This window comes from Panthera uncia (genome assembly GCF_023721935.1).
Source record: "Panthera uncia isolate 11264 chromosome B3 unlocalized genomic scaffold, Puncia_PCG_1.0 HiC_scaffold_1, whole genome shotgun sequence".
Lineage (NCBI taxonomy): Eukaryota > Metazoa > Chordata > Mammalia > Carnivora > Felidae > Panthera > Panthera uncia.
The window spans coordinates 110485127-110508871 of record NW_026057582.1 but is presented as its reverse complement, the minus strand read 5'-3'; the positions used below and the strand labels follow the sequence as shown (position 1 = coordinate 110508871).

Genomic DNA, 23745 nt, shown 5'->3' with positions numbered 1-23745 from the left:
TTACTTTCAGACTTTCTAAATTCGTTTGCCTTATAAACTTCATATACTTGGCTTTTCTTTACTAAGACAATCTGACAGTCTTCAGATCTTAACTAGTACATTTAATCTGCTTACACTTAATGTAATCACTGATATATTGGGATTTAAATCTTATTTTATTTTGTGCTTTTTATTTTTCCTGCCTGATATATGTCCCTTTTCTTTATCGCCTTTTTTGTTTTTTTGTGTTTTTTTGCCCTTTTCTTCTTATTACTTTTTATCCCATTTTTTTCTTTTGTTAGTTTCAAGTTTTATACTCTTTTTTTTCAGTAGTTAACATAAAGATGACCACATAAATATATGACTATCAATTAAGTCTGTTAATTTGTGCTTTTATTTTTTTTTCTCAGATAATGCAAGGACTTTAATGTGCTTCAGCTATTTTATGGTATAGTTGCTAATGTTGTTTTTAATTTTCTATATACTTTAAATCCAACACGTTATTTTTATGTTTTATGCAGTCAGTATTCATTTTAACTTGCTCATATCTTTACTCTTTTACTGTTTTCCTTGCTCTTCATTTATCCCCCGACTTTTCTTCATTTTTTATATGCCCTTTAGTGCAGTTGTGCTGGGGACAGATTCTCTGTTTTAAGTCAGTCTGAAAATGTGTTTATTTCAACTTTGTTCCTGAAGGTGGTTTTGCTATCTGTAGAATTCTAGGTTGGCAGTGTCTTTTTCCTTTCATCACTTAAAAATACCATCTATTGTGTTTGCCTCCCATTATTTCTGTTGAAAAGTAACCTTTGAATCCAGTAGTTTCTTCTTTGTTGCATATGTGTATATATTTTTCATTTCATAATTCAATTTAAAAGTTTTTTGAGTATAGTTGACACATAATGTTACGTTAGTTTCAGGCATACAACATAGTAATTCAACAATTATATGTTGTGTTATGCTATGCTCACCACGAGTGTAGCCACCATGTCTCATCATGCAGTGCTGTTACAATATCACTGACCAGATTCCCTATGCTGTACTTTCCGTCCCTGTGACTTACAATTCCAAAGCTGGAAGCCTGTATCTCCTGCTTCCTCTGACCCATCGTACCCATCCTCCCACTCCCTTCCCCTCTATCAACCACCAGTTTGTTCTCTGTATTTATAGCTCTGATTCTGCTTTTTGTTTATTCATTTGTTTTGTATTTTAGATTCCACATATATTTGAAACCATGGTTTTGCCTTTCTCTGACTTTTTCACTTAGCATGATACCCACTAGAGCCATCCATGTTGTCACAAACGGCAAGATCTCATCCTTTTTTATGGCTGAGCAGTAGTCCACATATGCGCGCGCGCGCACACACACACACACACACACACACACACACAACATACCACATCTTCTTTATCCGTTTATCAGTCGATGGACACTTGGACTGCTTACATAATTTGGCTATTGTAAATTAATGCTGCAATAAGCACAAGGATGTATATATCTTTTCAGATTAGTGTTTTCATTTTCTTTGGGTGAATGAATACCCAGTAGTGGAATTACTGGATCATATGGAATTTCTACTTTAAATTTTTTGAGGAACCTCCATACTGTTTTCCAAAGTGGCTGTACCAATTTACATTCTCACTCACCATCAGTGTAAAAAGGTTCTTTTTTTCTCCATATCCTCACCATCATTTGTTATTTTTTGTCTTTAAGATGCAAGATGATATTTCATTATGGTTTTGATTTGTATTTCCCTGATGATGAATAATGTTGAGCATCTTTTCACGTGCCTGTAGGCTGTCTGCCCGCTTTGGAAAAATGTCCATTCAGGTCCTCTGCCCATTTTTAAATTGGATTATTTCGTTTTTCTGGTTTTGAGTTGTATAAGTTCTTTATATATTTTGGATATTATCCCCTTATTGGATATATTATTTGAAAACATCTTCTCACATTCAGGTTGACTTTTTGTTTTGTTGCTGCTTTTCTTCACTGTGGAAAGGTTTTTTTATTTTGATGTAGTCCTAGTATTTAGTTTTGTTTTTGTTTCCCTTGCCTAGGAGACATAACTAGAAAAACGTTGCTATGGTCAGTGTCAAAGAAATTACCGTGTATGTTCTCTTCTAGCAGTTTTATGGTTTCAGTTCTCACATTTAGGTCTTTAATCCATTTCGAGTTTATTTTGGTGTGCTAGAAAGTGTTCCAGTTTTTTCTCTTGCATGTAACTGTCCAGTTTTCCCAGCGCCATTTGTTGAAGAGATTCCCTGTTGTGTATTCTTGCCTCCTTTATTGTATTAATTGACCTTATAAATGTGGATTTGTTTCTGGGCTCTCTGTTCTGTTCCATTGATTTATGCGTCTGTTTTTGTGCCAGTACCATATTCTTGATTACTACAGCTTTGTAGTATGTCTTGAAATCTAGAATTGTGATACTTACAGCTTTGTTCTTCTTTCTCAAGATTGCTTTGGCTCTTTGGGATCCTTTATGATTCCACATAAATGTTAGTATTTGTTTTAGTTCTGTGAAAAATGCTGTTGGTATTTTAATAAAGATTACATGGAATCTGTAGATTGCTTTGGGTAGTATGGACATTTAAATATTAAATTTTCCTATTCATGAGCATGGGGTATATTTTCCCATTTGTTTGTGTCCTCTTCAGTTTCTTTCATCAGTGTTGCATAGTTTTTGGAGTACAGGTCTTTCACCTCTTTGGTTAAATTTATTCCTAGGTACTTTTTTCTTTTTGGTGCAATTGTGGATGGAATTCACAATGGTTCTTAGCTATTCTGTTTATGTATGGACTTATTTTTATTTATCTTTCTTAGAGGTTGAAAGCTTTCTTTCAGGTTGATAGGTTGATATCTTTAATGATTGGTTTTGAAAATGTTCTGCCATTATCTCTTTAGTGTTCTACAGGATCCTTTTCCTCTTCTGGTATTCTTTATATATATATATATATATATATATAGAGAGAGAGAGAGAGAGAGAGAGAGAGAGAGAGAGAGAGAGTAGATTTTTTTTTATTTTTCTCTCTCTTTTACCTTCTTATCTGAATTTTTGCAGGAAAAGTTTTGTTTAGCGTTCTCTGCTTGATTCTTTATATTTTCTTCTGACATAATTAACTTCCAGTCTACTATTTTAGCGATGTCTTTCTGTCTCCTTCAGCATGGTTATTTTAAGTCTGTCTGATAGCGACAGTATCTGGAGTCATTGAGGGTTTCTGGGTTCTGTTGTTTTCACTTACATTGTCTTGTCTCCTTTTGTGCTTGGTTACCTTTGATTATGTGTCATACATAGTATTTGAAAAACTATTTATAAAAATATTTTGAAGCCTGAGGTGATATTACTTTCTTCCAAGGTGTTTCTGTTTTTTCTCTCAGGTTCTAGGGTACTAGCAATCTGGGATTACTTTAATCCAGTTTTAGGAATTACAATTTTCTGGACCATTCAAATGACTGGAAGCTAGGCTACAATGTCCACAAAGACTGTTATTTCAGTTAACTCATTTAGGTTGCAAACATTGGGGATCCCAGCATCAGGCATGGAAGTTTTACCAGGCAGCAGTCCATACTCTTACATGGGTCTGAACTCCAGTTTTTATTCTCTACCCCAGGGGTTGGCAAACTTTTTCTATAAAGGACCAGAGAGTAAATAATTTAGGCTTTGTGGACCATACAGTCTTTTGATGCAACAATCAATGCTGCCATTGTTTTTGAGAAAAGCCGCAACGTGTGAATTAATGAGTGTGAATGTATTTCAATAAAGCTTTATTTACAAAATCAGGCACAAGGCCAGATTTGGCCCAGGGCCATAGTTTGTTAACCCCTGCTATAGTCTGTCAAAAGCTCTGCTCAGATTCTCAGCCACCTCTTCTTAAATTTAGGTTAGCCCTGAATGCTGATCTAGCCTCTCTTTGGTCTGCTGTGTTAAATAGCTCTCTAATGCCTTCAAGAATATTTTGGGTTTTTTATGTTTTGCCCAGTTGCTGTCAGCAGGAGGTTTAATCTGAAATACCTAGTCTGTGGTATTATCAGAAGCTAAAGTCATATACAAAGTTAACCAATTTAACAGCAATGAGATTTTTTTTTCCTCTTTGATCTCAGGAAGGAAATTTCTTGAGGTGTTCTCAGAGAATCTCTCTCACTGACATCCTTTGATATATAAATGACTTTTTCTTTAATGAAACTGACTTTTCAAGACATGTTTCTGTAGTCTTCCTAGAGTGATTGTGTATTCCAAGGTTAAATTTATAGAGCACTGTTGTCCATCAGAACTTTTCTGTGATGATGGAAATGTTCTATATCTTGCACTGTTCAATATGGTAGCTACTAGCCACCTGTGGCTATTGAGCACTTGAAATGTGTCTAGTGCAAATACCAAACTCCAATTTTACTTTACTTTTATTTAATTTTAACTAATTTAATTTTAAATAGCCATGTGTGGGTGGGTACTTAGTTTGGAGTGGATAAAGCTTAGATTAAATGAAGAATCTACTCTCAGTGCAAAATGTGTTCTTACAGTCTCACCCACCAAAGTGTCCATTTTCTAGTGCTTTTGCAAGAAATACTTAACCTAAATATATTCAATGGTCAGTAGTATCTCTCTAAATATCTTAGGGCTTGCAGAATGTTTCCATGTATTCCTACCATTCACCTGGTGTGATGGAAGTACACTTGCTATCCTCAACAGGCCACATAAAACCAATGCAGTCACTCAATTTAGTTTCTAACACATGTTTTTCTTTGCAGGGAAAGGGGCGACTTCGCCGAGGAAACTATCCAAGTCCATCCTCTCCTGTGGTAGTTCGGTTGCCCTCTATGTCTGATGTGCCAGAAGAGACCTTGACTAGTGAAACAGCTGTGGAGACTGACATCACAGAACAACAGCAAGCAGCTATGCAGCAGGAGGAGAGGGTACTGACTGAGCAGATTGAGAACTTACAGAAAGAGAAGTGAGTTTTCAGGAGGAAAGGGAGTGACCAGTTATTACCTGTTTTCCTTTCCTTCATTCTGTGCTTTCTTGATTTTTCCTTCCTTACTAAATATCTCCTATGTGTGAAGCACTGTATCAGGTGATACAGGGCATGCAGACATGTTACCTGGACTCGGGTAACAGCGTGAGAGTTGTCATTGTATTGACGGAAGCTCCATGAGCAGGGAGACCTGGAGATGCTGAACTGACACACTGCAACACGGTGTGTCAGTCTTAGCCAAGATTCCTCACAGGTCTAACACCAGCCTCACTGACTAAATTGGTCTTTAAAAGGAGGAATGAGGATTCCTGGGTTAAGGCAGAGGCCCTTTCAAGAATGGGTATTACCCAGAACTCCCTAAAGGAAGGTTATTTTCTGAAGATCAGTGTAGCCATGGGGCCAACAATTAGATGGTCAGGATAAGGCAGCAGCTCTAGTGGGCGCTGGGATACTATGTAGGGAAATTGGTTGCAATTTAGGAGAGAGACAAATAGTCAACTCTGTGCCCTCCGCCATCCCTGGAGAAAGGGTAGGTAACAATAATACTATATTTGGGGGGATAATGTGGACAAGCTGTGGCTCTTTTTGAAGGTACTGTGTACTGGTTCTGGTTGAAAACAAAGACTCTTAAGCTTTAAGGGCATTTTTGTTCCTCAGTCTCACGATCCCAGGTCTGAGAGTTTGATGCATCAGGGAATATGGGAGTCTGTTGAAGTACTTTTTGCCTATCAGGACTGATTCTAGAATTTAGGCAAGCTAAAAAAGCAGCTGGGGCTCAGATATGCAGAACATGATAAGGCAGAAGTAGTATACATTGACCAGGGGCTGGTATTGGAGGTACTGAAGGATGAGTAGTTCAAGCTTGGTAGAGTGGAAGCAAAGCTAAGAAGGCCCTGAAGGAGAAGACACTTGATGTAAAAGGGAATAAGAATTGGAAGGATAAGGAGGTTGTGGGCTGATGTATTTCCAGGTGTAAGATCTGCCCATTGGAGAAAGTTGCCCACATAATGTGGAGGAAAGGTGGTTAGAAGTAGCAGACATAGAGGAACTTTTGTCTTAGAGGACTGAAGTGAGCTTTTACGAAGACGTTAATTGACACAGATCTGAGTGACATCAAGCAGTACTGAGAAAGCAAGATTAGGAGCCATGTACCAAAGACGTGAGAGAACAAGGGGGCTGAGAGGCAGGTGAGTGACTGATGAAGAAGAGCAGAGAATGCTGTGAGTGGGAGCAGCATAAGCTGCAAAGAACAGAAAAGATCAGTCAGCATTTGACTTCATCAGAGGCCTCTGTGTTTAAGGTGAGGATATCATCTATAGTGTAGTTAGTGCCTGTTTCATGGGAAATAGTTTAAGAGCTGGAAGGAATCTTAAGAGTTTATCTCATTAAATCTCTTTGTTTTGTGGATGAGGAAGCTGAGGTCCAGAGAGAGGAAAGTACACTCCTGCTGCATTATGTATGAGTTTAGAGTGAGTTTAGAACCCTGATCTGATTATCAGTCCCAAGTTCATTTTACCAAAATATCTTATAGCTGCAGCATCTTTTCCTACCTCACTCTTTGCTCTATTATAGGTCCCAGACTTTGCTGTTTTTAACCTTCATCATTACTGTGGCTTCCGGGTCTCCATCGCCACTTTGGTTGAGAACAGTAGGAAATGTGACTGTTTTTGTTACTTAAATTTCTTGCATCATAGGTCTTTTTTCCTGTTGTCTTCTTTCCACTTCTTATCAAATGCTAGTGGATTTCTTGATTATATCTTACAGGGAGGAGCTAACATTTGAGATGCTTGTATTGGAACCCCGTGCCTCTGATGATGAAACCCTGGAGTCTGAGGCCTCCATTGGGACTGCCGATAGCTCAGAAAATTTGAATATTGAGTCTGAAGGTGCCATCTCTGAGAAATCAGGTAAATGAACATACTAGACCAAAGTCTCCAGATTTTTTTTGTGAAGGAGGAGTAAGGATTCCCAAGCTAATAAGACAAAATTCCTTTCAAGAATGCCTAACCTTATGTGAGAAGGTGACAAAATCCTAAGGAGTTAAATATGTACTGATCTTTGTGAAACTTCCATTATATACTGTTCATTAGACCAAGCCTTTAATGCAATGCAGCTTTTTGTCAATTTAATGTTTTCTCCTCGATCTACCACAGAGAAAAACCCATAGTAACAACACATGTCGTCTTACCCATGATCCATGTTCCAGAGGTGGTTAGCAGGCATTGTGCCCTGCTGAGAGATGGGGTTATACCAAAGGAGGTATTTAACCACCTGGCATGTCTCAGGGAGACGAAGAATTACTACATACCCTGGCAGTTTTTTAAATGACAGTGACAGTTGTAGGCCTCTCCTAATGGCATAGTCGAACTCCAGACTTCTTGGGGTTGATTCTGAAATGACCTACATAGAAATGGATAGCTTCTCGAGTTAGGACTGTGCACAAAGTAGGTCAGCTTGGACCCTTCAGACCTCAGCCCACCCAATTTCACATGGGAATGGTGAAACTGATTCATTATGGAATGATTTGCTTTAGAGAAAATTGTCATTTATAGCTTTGATCTCTTCTTTGAATTAGAGAGAAGCTTAGCCCTTAGCTCCCTGAAGGCAGCTGGCAAGTCTGAATCTTCAAGCAAGTTCCGAAAGCAGCTAAAAAAGCAGGAAGACTCTTTGGATTCGATGGACTCTTCAGTCTCTACTTTATGTTCATCTAGCACTGCATCTTCTCATGGGACCAGAAAACGATTTCAGATTTATTCTAAATCTCCATTCTACCGAGCTGCCTCAGCTGGGGAGGTCCTGGGAATGGAAGGGCCACTGGGCCAGAGCAGATCCCTGGAAGACAGGCCTCAATTCATCAGCAGAGGAACCTTCAACCCTGAAAAGGGCAAACAAAAATTAAAGAATGTGAAAAACTCACCTCAGAAAACCAAAGAGACCCCAGAAGGGACAGTCTTGTCTGGCCGCAGGAAAACTGTGGACCCAGACTGCAGCTCCACCCAACAGCTAGCACTCTTTGGAAATAACGAGTTTATGGTCTGAACTGGCAGCTGTATGTCCCGTCATGGCTACATAGTGGTAAACACACCTCCTCTTCAGGGCCTCTTCTCATCACCTTGTCCACAATAGTCCATCCTAATTGTGGTCCTGCCTCTTGCCCAAGCATACAACTGAGAACTTGTGTGCTAATTTCCTGGGCCTCCTGCAGAAGCAGAAAAGCCCCTTTGAAGCCTGCTGGGGATGGTGCCAGCTGTGCCTTGGCTGCTGTATTTGACTGGAGATTCCACCAAACAGAGCCATCAAGGGCCTGGGGATTTGGGCCAGTTGTGAGGTCTTTGTAGTTGCCTCTCCTCCGTCTTCTTTTCCTTCCCAGATGTGGGTGTTGAACTGGAGGGGACATGGTGGGCCTGAGGGACCCGCTGATTTCTGACATTGAAAGAAAACTTATAAATCTTTCTTAACCATGAAAGCAAAAGCCTTTGGGTTTATTTTGGGATAGTTAGGAGCTGGAGCAGAATATAATTTTTTTCCAAGGATTTATAAACAAAAAGCCTAAGCCCTCTATTTTAAGATTTTTGAGAAACACTCCATGTTATATTTTGGGGAAAGTAAAAAAGTAATTGTTTCCATGAAGCCATCAGAGCATGCCTCAGACATCTGGTTACACAATGAAGAAGAGAGTACATGTTTTGTTTTTTGATGATGTTCAGTGTCATAATAATCAATGCTGGTTTCACTCCTGGTTAGTTCTTGCCAAACATATTGCATGGGCTAAAGTTTCAGTAGCCTACTTTTCTCATATTTCCTGGTCCTAGGATTAGGTTCCTCTGATTTTTTTTTAAAGTCTCATCAGAGACATGGTGATCCCTAAACATGAGGGTTTCATCCTAATCCACCCAGGCCTTTCTCTTCATATAGATTAAATTGAAGATCACAAACGAACCTGTTCATTTGCTGGTGGATTTCCACCATAAACTCAGACAAATAATGTGACCATTTAATCACTTCTCCCAAAACATTTATACACAACACTGCATGAATAAGTGTTAACAGAAAGCTGCCAAAAAAATAAAAAAGTTTTTAATATAACCATCTAACTATTATCTTCTTTTCCTCAGACCATCAGTATTAAATAGATGAAAGAAAAATCAAGGACTACTTGAAGCTATTTTTGTTAATATTCTGGTTACTGAAGTTTACTGTAAATATATATGTATAGTACGCATATTTCTTTTTAACTTTATGCTTCCCTCCTTCCCATGGAATTTCTTCCCACAGATTAGGGGCCATTGGATAGGGGTGAGAGCCACTATCCCTGGGTTGAGGGAAAAATCAAACCATCTTTTTCACCACTGGGTGTCTCCACACACCTGAGCTATAATAATAGTATTTTAAGCTTCTTAGCATTTGTGGGATTAGAAATCTGTTTTTGCTATTTATAATATATGGAAAATGAAACATGATACTCTTTCTTGAGATAAGTATGTGAAAATGTTTATTTTTAAAGTTACTAAATGCATCTTGTCTAACTACCACATGCACTGTTCTGAAAAAGAGCCTTTACCATCTGTAACCTGAATTTTGGTTATTCTTTCTTTTCATACTTCTTCAATTTGAAGTTATGGAAATATTTAGACTTTTGTTAAGGCAGAGTCTCTCCTGTTACACAACACTGAACCTCATGTCACTGCCTCAGTGGTTATTGTCAAGCCCCAGAGGTCGGACTTGGAACATCATTCTGAGTGGCAGCTAAAGGTAGCAGGAGTCTTACCTCTCCCTGGTTTGGTTTCAGAAATGAGCTAGGGAAAGGAATCTTTTTAAATCTCCAGAATGATGATGGCTGTGAGTAAATGTTAGATTTTATATCCCGCAAACATCTGCCACCTTGTTTGTGCCGAGGAGTAATAAATTTAAAGCCTTTAAAAATCTGAATTTTGGAGAATCTCCTAGAGGAAAACCCAGCCCCTCAGCGTGGTCATGTCCAAGTGGGATTGCTGGAGCCTCAGGGCCCCTTGCCGGGCCACACAGGTCTGCTTCAGGATTCCGGGGAGAGGAGTGTCCTCCTGGGCATTCACAGCTACTCTCCACTTGCTCCAGAACATTGGTTAAATACTATACAAAAAAGATATTACCCTTGCCGGATAGTCCTTTGGCCCTGAGGAACAGCCTGGAGGACACATCTCAGCATATGTTCTCCCTTCTAAATCTTTGCGGATTTTGTTTGTTTGCAAAATAAGTTTTTGGCAGTTAAAAAAGAAACTACTCATTGTAGGTAGGTCACTTTATAGGAACTAGGCAGTGGATGATAAGAGACTTTATAATTTTTCTCAGGGACCTGAAACCTGAATTTGGATAAAATTAAATAAAAAATACTTGTTTTTCAGTTGCTAGATTTGTGGATTTCTAGTTATTTAACAAACTGCCAGAATGGAGGATGGTGGGGAGGAGAGATCCACACAAATGTTAAGAATGGAGAGCAAGTGTGGGACCCTCCCTTTGAAGGAAAGAAAGCTTTTCTTCTCGTAGGATAACAGGTGTTGTTGGCCTGATAAAGAGTTGAAGCCATAATTCTTAAAAGCTGTCAGAACCAAGTGCTGTATCTTCTTCCATCTGATCTTAACTGGTCCTCTCCATGGTTCAAGTTGTCACCACAAAGCGACGCTGTATTACAGTCACTTACAATGAAGATGTTAACCCTTAATATGTGTCAAAGTCATGCTTCCTATTGCTTCTCCTTTGCTTTTCTCTGCTCTCAGATGCCACAAACAAAATCCCTGCGTGGCATCAGTGGGGCAGCCCCCCATCTGGAGCCCATACTCCAGAATACAGAGAAATTCTGTTCATATCACACATTCCCAGCCCCAAACAAAGTCCAGATTTTCACTTCTCCCCATTAAAGCCAACATATCCTTTATCATGGAAAATGTAATAAAAGCAGAGAAGTATAATTTTAGGGTTAGGTTGTGTATCATTAAGTGAAGCAAATCTGTTCAACAGCAAGGATCAGGCAGGTGGCATGCTTAACGCACTCTGTACTTCCTGCCATTTTATTTACTTTGCCACTCTGGCCTTCTGGAAACACAAAGGGAGATAGAGAGTTCCCAGTATAGGCCTTGCACAGACAGGGACCTGAAGAAGGGATGGGATACCAGACCCCTACCTTCTCATGCTTTGGAAACCTGGTGCAGCTCTTACCCTGCTGGGAGGTTAGTGGAGACTTCCTGTGTTCCGTGACAGTAGGGTTGTTTTCACTGTCAAAGACCGAGGACGGGGGGCCTAGAAGAAAAGAGGAGCTCCGGCAAGGTTCTGCAGGCCCACTTCAGTGACCGTGGGCCATGATTTTTTAACTGTAACTAACGAATGTGTACCTTTTATAAGCACTTTGGTGAACTAGAGAAGAAAGTATTCTCAGGATGTGTTCAAAGCTAAGAGGGTTTTTATTTTAAAATGAAACACAGTCCAGATGGCTTTCCTAATCCTCCTCTCTTCTCCCCTGTGGTGGGAGCTAGGCATGGGGCATGCGTCATTCTGTGTTGACAAATGTGTTATGTCTGTCCATATTTTGTGACAGTTCCCCAGCACTGTCCCCCAACAACACCATGCTAGCCTTGGTGGTAAAAGTCCCTGGTGTTTGAGGAAGTCCTCTGTTCTTCTGTGCCCCTAAAATATTTCTAACCACTTTTCTCTGGAACCACTCCCACATTTGATTTGGTGTTAAAGGAAACAGCAAGATGAAGAATGTGGAGATGGATCTATTTGGTCTTGTTGGTCTCTTGGCTAAAACTGTTTAAGGGGCCTATCACCTTGCTATCCATCTATATACTTAATGCCTGTTTATCAGCCCTCTTAGGTCATATAAAAGTTGCACCTTTTGAACCAAGTAATTGTATTTACTAGGGGAAAGGTGTGGATTACAGATTAGTATTATATTATTTTAATGGATTTAAAGTAATTTATAAGTATGCTGAGTGTAAATTTTTAAGACTATGTATTGTAAAAGGACATATCCTGTGAAATATATCATTTTACTGTTTAACAGAATAATTCTATAAAAAGAATGATTTATCTCACCCACGGAACTGATTACATTCCTGATGCAATCAACAGGCACTTTGTAATTTCCTTTTCGGTTGTTTTTTTTTTTGTTTTTGGTTTTTTTTTTTTTTTTTTTGGAGGTGGGGGAGCAAGACATCATCTGTATGAAGTGCAGTTTGTGTCACTCAGAATATGCACTGTATAGCTACACAAAAGCAGCTTGATGAACAAATCACCCCGTGGCTCATTAAAGAACAAAGCTTCCAGAAGCAGCAATCCGTGTGGTTTGTTTTCTGACCATCCTGGCTCCCACCCTAACTCACTCCAGTCCCACTCCAATGGTTTTTGTTTAAGGAAAGGACTGAGCAGTTGGCAAAGTACAGAAACAGTAATTACTGGAACTCAGCTGAATTCAAGTGAAGGGTGAGATTCAAGCTGTTAGTTTTCTGTAATGGATGCTAGCTGCCAGCTGTTAAGACTTCCATTTAATCAGCTCAGAGCTAGGTGGACAGCCAAGACCGCAAGTCTACATTTAGGATCCTCACCAAAAAGACTGTGAAGAAGTAGCAATATCTGCTGTGGGCCCAGGAATTCAAGCCTAGGTTGTGCTTTTTGTTCTGGCTGTGATTTGGAGAAAGTTGTGAGCCCTTTCTGGGTGTCAGTTTTCTCATCTGTAAATGAGCTCCCTTCCTCGGGTTTACTTCTCTGTATAACTCCTGCTGACTCTCAGGTGTCCGTGTAAAGGGAAGTTTACTGGAAATTTACGCCTCCCCCTTGAACTGGGTTAGATGTCTTGTATTCTCAACAGAGCCCAGTATTTGTGCCATCAAAAATCTGTTTGATTAAGCTTCTCAAGGCAAGAAGTGTGCCTATCTTGCTGACTCTTAGATCCCCAGCACCTAACAAAAAGTGCCCTTGCTTAGATATTGGATGAGCAACGTGAAGGAGATTGGGGGTTCCCAAATGCCAAACCAGGTCGAAGGTGAAATAGAAAATTACTCAGTTTTTAGTTAGAATTCTGAGATCATCTTCCCATTTCTTTTTGCATTGTTTATATTTACATTTTTGCAATAAGTTTACATCAAAATGATAAGGATGGTGAATTGTTTCTTAAAATGTCTTTAGTTGGCCAAATAAAACCTAGAAATGCCATTAAAAATTTTTTTTTACTGTTTATTTCTGAGACAGAGAGAAAGAGCATGAGTGGGGGCAGGGGCAGAGAGAGAGGGAGACACAGAATCCAAAGCAGGCTCCAGGCTCTGAGCTGTCAGCACAGAGTCTAACGTGGGGCTCGAACTCACACACCGTGAGATCATGACCTGAGCTGAAGTCGGTCGCTGAACCAACTGAGCCACCCAGGCGCCCCAAGAAATGCCATTTTTAAGACATCCCCTGTGATAGCTGAATCTACAACAAACCTCCCAATTATGAAGAAGGCAGAAAGGTGTAAGGAGACAAGTTCTAAAGAGACCAGAGCCTTGTGTTTTTGTTTTTTGTTTTTTGGGGTTTTTTTTTGTTTGTTTTTTTAATTGTTCTTCTATATTGGGTAGCAGTACAGTGTCTAAGAGCCAGGGACTTAACCATGAAACCAAATCAGACACATGTAATATCTGATTGTTGAGTCTGTGGGCATCTCGGATTCCTATCTGAGTATGTCTCCTCCCAGTTCTGGGTGGCCATTTATCCATTCATCCAACAAATATTTGCTGAGCACCCATAAACACTGTTCCAGGTATTTGGGGTAAATTGGTACAAACAAAACAAAGCTCCCTAACCCTGTGGAGCTTGAATTTTGGGGGAAAACTATGTCCACAAGATGGAGACTAGTCATCCACAACACCTGGATTCCACAATCAGGTTATATTTATTTATTTGAATGGTGCTTCTTGGCATCTTTGGGTCTTTCTCTGCCTTTCTTACCATGAAAGTCCCTTAAGGGTGCAGGAGGATGAGTGTCCCTCCAATCTGCAAACTGCAGTTGAAAAGAAAGGCCCAGATAGGCCCACAGAGACTACCTCCATGTGCTTCATAACCAAAGACATTTCTAGATTTGAGGGCAAAAAAGCTTTCACAGTATCCTCTTCCCTAGCAACAGCCCTAAATGCAATGAAGGAGAGCTCTTTTCCATCCAAATTTCAGTGGGGCCAATTTACAGCAAAATGTTGAGTAAATCCTTGAGATCCACTAAGCTCTATATTGTATTAGGAAAACAAGAGCCACTCAGTGTATTTCAGGTGAGAAGGATTTAAAAAGGAATCAGGGTTAAGTTTAACAATAAACATTGGAAGGACTGGGAAAACAAAGATCAGAGAAGCTCCTGCAGAAGGTAGAGAAAGCCAACACAGATCTCAGCCACAAGATCCAAAGTTAAGAGCTTGCCTCGAAGCTACTGCAGTTCTAAGGAAGACTGCCTGAAATCTCCATCTTCCCACACAGCTGGCTGCAACTGCCTCCAGAGAATAATGGCTTCCTCCTTTACCTTCCTAGGCCCCTGTGAGTGCCTGCCTTTCATGAGCGAGCCTTAGGCAAAGGGATCCTGGGAAATGTAGTTCCTGGTGTCTCCGCAACCAAAACAAGACCTTAGAAGGGGGGGTGGTATTGATGCCGGTTGCCAGCAGATAATTCAGTTTATGTAGCTCCTCTAATTCTCCATGACTTCCTCCTGGAGATCTCACTCTCTCCCAATACAGAATTGCTGTGCTCACACATCCCAGACACCAGCCTGTGAACTTCAACAGGCCACCTCCGCACTCCTTTATGTTCTCAGGGGCATGGCTGCAGGGTACATGTCCGGGGCGTATCTGGTCCTATTTCACCCTTGTGTCTTGTTACAGTGCCTTTGCTTGGACTTTCTGTTTGCAGGCCTTTTAAACCCTATGGTTAAAACTTTTGATAAGCAATTAGATAGTAAAATGACACTGTAGGCATTAAATGGCCTGCATAACTGAGGCATATCTGATGCTTTTAGAAGACCCAGAGTAGTTTGAGTGCTCAAGTGGGAAGGGCTTAAGCTGGGCAATATTTGCCATACTCTTTCCTCTCTGGGCACTGGCCTAGCTATTGTCATTTCCAGAGCAGAGTGTCCTGAACCACCTCCTTCCATCAAGGCAGGATATCTCTGCGAGCTAGAATTCATAACACAGGCCAAAGGGCAGGGAACCCCTAGGATTTCACATATTTCTCACATGACCTTTTCCTTCTTGACTTCAAGCATTTCTTCTGTGGGGACAGGAAATGCAACAGCGTTGTTCAGCGATTCCAGGAGTGGAGGGGTGTGGTGGGGTGGCAGTGCCAGAGTTCAGAGGAGTTGAGTCCCACTAAGGTTTGTGTTCCCTCCAAGCCTCAGGGTTTTCATTTATCAATGGGGATGATAGGTCCCTGTCCCGGAGCTAATGTGAGGATTAAATAACATGGGCATTCAGCGTTTGGTTCACTGCCTGGTGTAAAGCAAACTTTACCACCATTTTGTAGGTCTTTTGCGTCTGCCTTTGAAAAGGATGAGGCTTGGCTGAGCATTTCTCCCTAAGGAATTAAGAAGTGTTAGAGATTCCCCTTCCCAAAAAGTGCCTGTAGCTGCCTGGTTTTGAGTCAGATGGGCTCACCTTTGTTTCTAGAAGGGTGAGGAAGAACAGGAAGAGAAAGGCTGAGAGAGCCTGTGGGCTGGCGGGCCCCCATCTGGAGAGAGGCTGGCCTTTTTACTCCTGTGGGAGTTTCTGAAGCTAGGCTTGAATTTGTTGCACCTGGACTCTGACTTGGCATGGAAACCAGATGGAACACGAGTCTGTGCTCATTCCTTCCATGTCCTCAAAGGGAGAGCCTTTTCCACATGTGTTTTCTTTTTTTTTGTTGTTCACTTTTTTATTGAGATTTAACATAATACAGTAAAGTACACAAATCTTAAGTGCATGGCTCAATTAATTTTTATGAATTAGTAGATTTGTGAAACCACCACCTGGGTCAAAATAAAAACCATTTCTAGCATGCCAAAAGGCTCCCCTGGGTCCTTTCCCAGCCACCCACCTCCCTCCCCCTGAGGTAAGTACTATTCCAGCTTCTGTCACCATCCGTTAGTCTTGCCCGTTCTTGAACTTTGTATAAGCAGAACCTGTGCCTGGAAGGGTTCTTCGGTTCCACTTTTATGTCTGTGAAATTCATCCATGTTGTCACATGTGTTGGTAGTTCACTCTTCTTTATTGCTGTTTTCCATTAAATGAATAGATCACGATTTATTAATCCATCCTATTGCCAAAATACAGTTTGGGGCTATTAGGAATAAAGCTGCTATGAATATTCTTATAATCTCTTTTAGTGGACATTTCTGCCTGGTATGTGTGTACCTACAGGTGGAATTGCCGAGTCACAGGGCAAATGTTTGGCTTTGGTAGATTGTTTTCCAAAGTAGCAGTGCCCATGGTAGTTCCACGTCTCTCAGTTTTTGAACATATCACAGAGGAGCTTCTCCATTGGAGTATTCCCTATGGTCTTGCGGAAAAAGAGGAGCTCAACCCGTTCAGAAGTGATAAACCTCAAGGATGGGAGGAGCAGGAGCAATTTCCCAAACCTGAACGGGAGAGAGAACAACATCAGTTTTATTGGCAGCTTCTGAGCACGAGTCATGGGGGCGGTGGCATAAGAAAGGGTGCGTGAATATTGTTTATTGTGTGTAAAGATTGGAAAGTGAGGAGTTATTTACATTAATACTTTTACATTAATATTTACATTAATCACATATATGATTATTATGATAGCTGTGGTCAATACTATAGATATTTGAGTAAGAATATAAATTCCCCTGTGTAAGCCCGTTAGGACGATAGAGTAGCCATTAGTGAAAGTGTTCTGAAGTTGAAGCATCATTTTTGTGGTGAGATACTCCTCCAGAAGCAAAACAACTGCAGTTTTCAGTAAGAACCATTTGCCAGGGCGAGGGTCCCCAGTGCAAAGAAGGAAGGTGGATGGCGAAGCTCCACAAGACAGACGGGAGGGATCAGCAGGGTTCAGTGCCCAACATCAAGGAGGCTGCTCCAAAGTGGGGCAGCTCCACCCTCAACTCCCACCATGGAGGTCTGTGGGAGGCCTTCCCTCATGGGCCAGGTATCCGTGGGACTTGTTCTGCCCACCCAACCCGAGGGCTTCCTTTCTCTTGCGGGTGCCAAGTGGGTGGCACCCCGCAGTCCTGCCCCTCTCCCTTGCTCCTTCCCTTCTTGTTCATCTGAGTTGGGGAGTTTCAGGAAGAAGTAACTAGAAAGTCAAGTCGAGAAACTGTTTTTCAAACTGCAGGAATTCGTCCCCTAGTGGATCTGAAATTAAATTCAGTGGGTCACCACAAGCCTTAAAAAAAAAAAGAGAGAGAAACGGAAGAGAAACGGAGTAAATTACTGTCTGCAAGGTAAGTGCAGGTACTTTTCGGTGGCACTTTGTTTCAGTGTTTGTGTGGGGACTGGGTTGTGATGGGAACTGTATTTCTTCCTGCCTATTGCAGTTTCTAATAACTGAAATACACGGACTTAGAGAACCGAAAACCTCTCTTTCACTTCTGTCTGTAGTTGATATTGAACTGCTAAGAGGTGACGTAGGAAATCTTAATCAGAATTGGAAATCTGACACCAACCCAATATGCCCGGACATCTCTGGGAGCTGATCCCAGTAGAAAGTCTGGGAGGGCTACTGGATGTGTTGAGTGTCTGGGATGACTGTGCTTAGGACACTCTGTCGCACCTTAGGAACAGCTGTTTCTCCCCATGCTCACAGGCAGCAGAAATCTTTCTGGACAACACCATATATATTCCTTGTATACTTTGACTCCTTTAAAGGGAAATTACCTCCCGACATCATTTCTCAGATCAGAGGTGATTTGAAGATGTTCATGTTCACCTAACTTCTTCAGAGACAGCTGCTGGGCACCCCAAAAGAATGCAGATAATAAGGTCTAAAATAGCCAGTAGATGCCTGGAGGTCAAGTGGCCCAATCTATGCCGAGGCTCCACTGCATCTACTGGTGTTGGATGAACCTGGCCCCTGCCCCCACGCTCCCCCAGCCATGCTCTCAGCCTGGAGCTCCTGCCCCCAAACCCAGCCAGGGCCGGGCCATCATCCGTGCACGTGGCTTAGCCCAGTGCATCCTGACAAGATGTTACCCTGCAGCTCCAACAGACCTGGTCATGTTCCCTAAAAACTATCTCTGCCCGACTTCCCCTTTTATTTCTTGACTCCCTCTTCTGCCCGATAGCACCTCTTCTCTGGCTTCAAGTCCGACCCATTCTGACTCCTAGAGGCTCCTGCCACTGTCCTCTCCCTTCCACTCCCTATGGCCACTTCTGGAGAGCAGGACCCCAGGGAATCCCCTGGATGAGGTCAGCGTGCACCGCCCTCCCCGATCATATTCTCTGTACTCACTCCGGCTCTGTGCACAACACCCTTCTGCTCAAACACATACGGTGGCTCAGTCTGCCCGCCAAATCACATATGGCCTTTGGCTGGCATTCAAGTCCTGCACAGGCTGGCCCCAGAGCACTGTTCTGGCCTAATCTCCCACCTCCTCACTTGGCAGCAACCTGGTACACCTTCCGAACTGGGCTCCTGTCCTAGATACCTACATAGATACATACATAGAGATACAGGTATCTGAACTTCAGTATCTGACTAGGGTGCTTCTCGTCTTCAGTGTGCTCACTGGGCGGGGGGGGGGGGGGGGGGGGGGCCCTCGGGGGGGGGCCGCGGGGGGGGGGGGGGGGGGGGGGGGGGCATCCTTGGAAGGCAGCAACTTTGTCTTATGCTCATTTTGGTCCCTACTCCTGGGGCCTGGCACACAGTGGATGTTGGATTCGGGCCGGATGAACTCAGACCTTTGGGCCATCTGATCAGTGCAGCCCAGAGATGATGTCAAAGCGGTGGGGGGGAGGGTGAAGAGGAGAAGGGACAGGTGGGCAGGGAGGCACGTGCTCAGGTCACCTCACAGGCTGGCTGGGGTGGTGCGCCTTGCTGTGCTGGCTCAACATCACCTGGGACTGGTCCTGCAAGGCCTCCACGTGCTCAGGATCCTTCAGGCCTCGAGTTTCTGGAGAGAAACAAGCATCGGCAGTGAGCTCCTCTCCCAGCCTGCCCTCCGGTCCCTCCGCCCCCACAGTCAACCAGGGCCCTTAGGAGGGATGAGCCGGGCCCCGTGCCTCTCTCCTCCTGCCCCCCAGGGAAGAAGCCTCCGCCCACCTGGGGCTATGTGTGGCCGTGGAAGCAGAGCGAGAGGCAGAAGGAAATCACTGGCATTGTCGTTCTTTGACCCCAACCGCCTTTCTTTAAGGCCTGGGCAAAGACTGGGCTACCTGGTTTGAAGAGGACCAGGGCCTTCATGCAGGCGAACTCCGTGGGGTCCACCGCCAGCGCTCGGAAGCGCGAGATGGTTTCTTGCAGCACGCGGCTCTCCGCGCTGGCCAGTGCCAAGCGGCCCTGGGAGCTGCCGGCAGCGGAGGCCTCAGGTGCGGCCAGCAGCGGGCAGCTGTCCAGAGGCAGGGACCACTGTATGGCTCCGAGGAGGAAGAGTTCACTCCATGCCTCTTCCAGCAGGATCACCTGTGCTCAAGAAGGAGCGAGTGTGATGACTGAGAAACGACCTGTCCGGCTCAGACTGCAACCTCCACCACCTTCTCTGGGGCCCTAGGAAAGGAAGGGCTGGTCCCGGATGCCCAGACCTCCTCCTGACCTCTGCCCGACACTGGCCAGGGGCCCAGAGTTCTAGGATTTGGTATGATCTGGCCCAGGTGCGTAGGCTCCAAGACACTATAGCCTCCACCCAGAGGCTCAGCTGGAACATTTGGGAAGTTCCGAGAGCCGAGGGAAGTTGGGCCGCCTCGGGGGCACACCCCACGAGCATCCCAAGTTGAGTGCGTTCAGCAGGCTCTGCCTGACTTCTGAGCCGCTCCTTGCAAACCGCTGGCCAAGGACTCAGACCCTCAGAGTGTCCCTCTTCCTGGGTTTATCGTGACACCTCCGCTTGCCCTTGAGACACTCAGAGGGAAGTCCTACAGGTGAAGAGGTTAGGCGGAAACTGGAGCTCTGAGGTCAGAGGCACTCGTGCCCCCCGGGGAGCCCAGAGTCACCCGCTCACGCCGCTGATGGGAGGGCAGACTGCCCTGTCACACAGAGGGACTGTAGGACCTGAGGGTGTGTCTAGGGGGAGAGAGGACCCAGGGGGCCATAGGCATTGCCTTCAAATCCCTGGTCTCTGCGTCACCTCCTAGTTGCAGGTCCCACCACCATCTCTGCCCAGAGATGTGAGCGCCCCCAAAGGTCACGTCCCTGAGACGCGTATCCCTGACCAACACGGACTCAGAGACATGTGCCCCCACACCGTCACCACCATCCCCACGTTTCAGGCCCCCCGCCCCCAACCATCGCCTGCACGACGGTGTATGTGCCCCCAACCCGGCTGACCCAAGTGCATCCCCTGACACGTGTACCTGATCCCGGAAGGGCAGGTTGGAGAACACGGGCAGGTTCTTGGCCCACTTGACAGCCATAAAGAGAAGGCGAGCCGATGTCTCATGGATGCTGTCCAGGCCACACGGGGATGAGGAGGAGTATGGGGATGAGGGAAACTCGGGATCATTGCTGGTGACATCAATATTCTCATCGGCTGTTGGAGGAGGAGGCTGCTCTGTGGCAGGGGCAGGGGGCGCTCAGGGCCACAGGGGTGAGGCTAAAGCCTGCTGCGGCAGCACCCAGCAGCCAGCACCCAGCCGTCCCCCCACTTACCGTCCTCTGGCTCCAGCTTAGCACACGTTTCGGCCGTTATAAGGCTGGCCATGAAGTGGTGGTGACCTGGAGGTGTGAGGGCCCCGGGCCCCAGGGCTCTGGCTGCAGAAACAGGCGTGGGGCCCCGTGGACTGGACCCTGCCGGGGCCAGGGGGGGCCCCAGGGGCTCCAGCCGGCGCTCCGGATCTAACTCCATGCTGGCCAGCCGGACCTGGGCTGTGCTTCGCGGCTGGCGTTCATTCTGCACAGCTGGGGAGGCAGGAAGGGTCAGGACCCCCCATCAGTCCTGTGCCCCCGTCTCTGCTGTCATATAGCTCTCCGGGCCGGCTCCCCGACTCACCGTCCTGGTTCATGCCCTCCTGCAAGCACTTCTTCAGCCGGCAGGCCTGGCACTGGTTCCGGTGGGCCTTGTCCACCGGGCACATCCCTGCCCCCACCTGGCACCTGCAGGAGGAGGCGAGCCCCAGGGTGTCAGTGCCCCACCCAGGCCCTGGACTGTGGCTTTGGGACACGTTTGCCCCAGTCCCTTCTTCCTTGGACGTCCTCCACCCCTCCCCGGGGTCCCCCCTCCCAGGGCTCACCCCGGTGGGGGTCCTGCCCCGCTCCCCTCACCGGTAGATGAGCCTCCGCCTCACGCTCCTCTTGAAGAAGCCACTGCAGCCGTTGCAGGCATAGATGCCATAGTGCTTCCCGCTGCTGCTGTCACCACACACGCGACACTGGAGCGAGGGGCCCACGCCTGAGGGGCAGGGGCAGGGCTGGGTCACACCCCTCCCTCCCACCTTCTCTGTGAGCCCTCCCCCCCTCCTTTCCGTTCCGGTCCCCCCCCCCATTTAAACACACCGGGCCCCCCCCCCCCCTTTACCTCCCCCCCCCCCCCCCCCCCGCCAGCTTCTGCCCCCCCCCCCCCCCCCCCCGGGGGGGGGGGGGGGCAAGTTGGCTCCAAGAGCACGCTCTCTGCCTCCACTGCCCCAGCTCCCATCGCTTCTCTGCAGGTGACTTCAGGCTCTGGCATCCCACAGAAACGTTCCTGACCACATCCCTGGGAGCTCGGCTGCCACACCCCAAGGCTGCTTCTCTCTCTTTTCCTATCAGTTCAGCTGTCCCATCCTGACTCTGCTGACCGCCCCCCCCCCCCCCCCGTTTCTAGGATTCTGGGTTTGCTGGCCTGTCCCCTCACTCTTGCCCACAGACCTTGGGGCTCTTTTTCGTGGTCTCTGCAAATCTCAGGTCCTCCACACTCCACTCCCCCAAAGGCCCAGATGCTGCCTCCAGGAAAGCCATACCTGCTGGCTCCTCTCCCAGGCCCCATGTGCCTGGAGACTCCTTCCGGGAAGCAGCTGCAGTGGCTGGCACAGCTGCAGCCATGTTGGCGCTCATCTGCAGGCAGTGGGCCTGGTGCTAGCGGGTCCCCCGCTTCCTGCCTGAGGGAGGCCTCCTGAGGGGGCGCAGCCGTGCTCCCCCTCTTTCCACCTCTGTCCCTCTCTTGGTGCCCCCGTCCCTCTTCTATTTCGACTTCTCTGTCTCCCTGGCCCTGGTGGTCTCCCTCTGTCTTTGTCTCCCTCCCGAGTCTTTCTTCTCTGTTCTGTCGGTCTGAACTCAGGAGCTGCCCCAACTTCCCCTCACAGCAGCAGCTCTGGATCTAGGAGATTTCTCCCAGGGCAGCACTGGACGTAGCTTATGATCCTCTTAATCTTTACTGTCTCCGCAGGGGATCAACCAGCCACACCTGCAGCGTCACCAAGGTGCCCGCTGAGCCGGTCGATCTTGCTGCCCCCACACCAGCCCCCAGGCTGCCCAGGGTCCCCTGGTCCCTTCCCCTCTGTGCCCTCAACCTGCTCACCGTTCAGTGCCAAATCTTGAAGGGAGGTGTGGACTCCAGGTCCCCTAGGACTTTCAACCTTTTGGAGCTGCTTGGCATGTGTCTGGGAGCAAGTGTGTGTCTGGGAGGTGTGTGTGCGTCTGTGTGTCTGTGTGCCTCCATGTGTGTGGTGCTCACTGTGGCTCCAGCTTTCCACCCTCATGGTTCCCACCCAAGCCCTCGATAAGGGTCTCGGGTCCCCTAGAAGGGGGCTCTCCACACGTCCAGCACAGAGGTGGCTCCCGTCATGCATGGGAATGGCTCTAATGTAGGGTCTGAGGCTGGCCTAGAGGCAGGGAGGCCTGAGGCCCAAGGTGGAGAGTCTCCTTCAGGTCTGTGAGGAGCAGAAGAGGAGCCGTAAACATTTTCCTCACCCTCCCGGGGAGCAGGGCCTGCAGGATGGGGGGTGTGAGGACACAGCTCCTGAGCCTGGCAATGGCGTCTCGGGTGGCCTCTCCTCCTTTCCGACTTGGCCTCACGGTCCTAGGCAGGCTGGCCTCCCTGCTGTCCCCAGATCCAGGCTTCCCAGCTCGAGCCCAGTGTGGTTCTGAGGTGAGGAGATGGAAGGAGGGGTCTGCGCCTCTGTGAACCAAGCCTGGGGTTCAGAAGGAGCGTGGAGAGAGCCCAGACAGAGCCATATGTAACCCCTGCTCCCGCACAGGCCAGCCATATGTCCCTGAGCGAGTGATCTAGGCTTTCTGAGCTTCAGATTCCTCATCTGTGAAAACAGGTGACAAAACTACCTGTCTTGCAGTGTAGTGGGGAAACCAAGAGAATTCCCAATGTGTTTCAGTGCCTGGTACTCAATAAGAGCATAATAAATGATGGGGGCTGTTATTATGATGATTTCTCTGAGGAGATCACAGAGCAATCCCCAGGAAATAGCCTTTCCTGTCCCCTGTCCCCACGTCCATTCTTGCCTCCTTCCTGGGATAGAGCAGAGAGCCCTGCATTGGTCTGGAGGGGACCACCCATCCTCAGCAGACCTGCTCGCCTCTGGGGCTTAGAGCCCAAGGGGAAGGGGGACAGTGAGAAGTTTCTGGAAGGATCATGGAGTGAAGGGGATGGGGGCGGGGGGGGGGGGGGCCCTTATGTATGTGGGGTTAACCCTCACTGTGACAGAGAAGCACTACTGGGGATTTGGGAAGTCAGCTCGA

At 46.0% G+C, this 23745-nt stretch overlaps 2 protein-coding genes across 7 annotated transcripts in view; one reads left to right on the top strand and one right to left on the bottom strand.

Moving 5' to 3' along the window:
• MYO9A (myosin IXA) overlaps window positions 1-12251 on the top strand; it is a 283325-nt gene extending 271074 nt beyond the window's left edge. For all 6 annotated transcript variants that reach the window (XM_049611861.1, XM_049611862.1, XM_049611863.1 and 3 more), the window contains 3 exons: window positions 4724-4926; window positions 6712-6854; window positions 7523-12251. In XM_049611861.1, the coding sequence (XP_049467818.1) occupies window positions 4724-4926; window positions 6712-6854; window positions 7523-7986 (810 nt within the window). In that variant the 3' untranslated portion in view covers window positions 7987-12251. The remainder of the gene's footprint in view (window positions 1-4723; window positions 4927-6711; window positions 6855-7522) is intronic.
• Window positions 12252-15774: 3523 nt separating this feature from the next.
• NR2E3 (nuclear receptor subfamily 2 group E member 3) lies at window positions 15775-22112 on the bottom strand. Its single transcript, XM_049611880.1, has 8 exons — window positions 22014-22112; window positions 21340-21466; window positions 21068-21171; window positions 20728-20976; window positions 20433-20608; window positions 19299-19545; window positions 18931-19036; window positions 15775-16540 (listed from the first exon to the last, which is right to left on the bottom strand). The coding sequence occupies exons 1-8, from the start codon at window positions 22105-22107 to the stop codon at window positions 16408-16410; spliced, it is 1236 nt and encodes a 411-aa protein (XP_049467837.1). The 5' UTR covers window positions 22108-22112; the 3' UTR covers window positions 15775-16407.
• Window positions 22113-23745: the final 1633 nt, after the last annotated feature.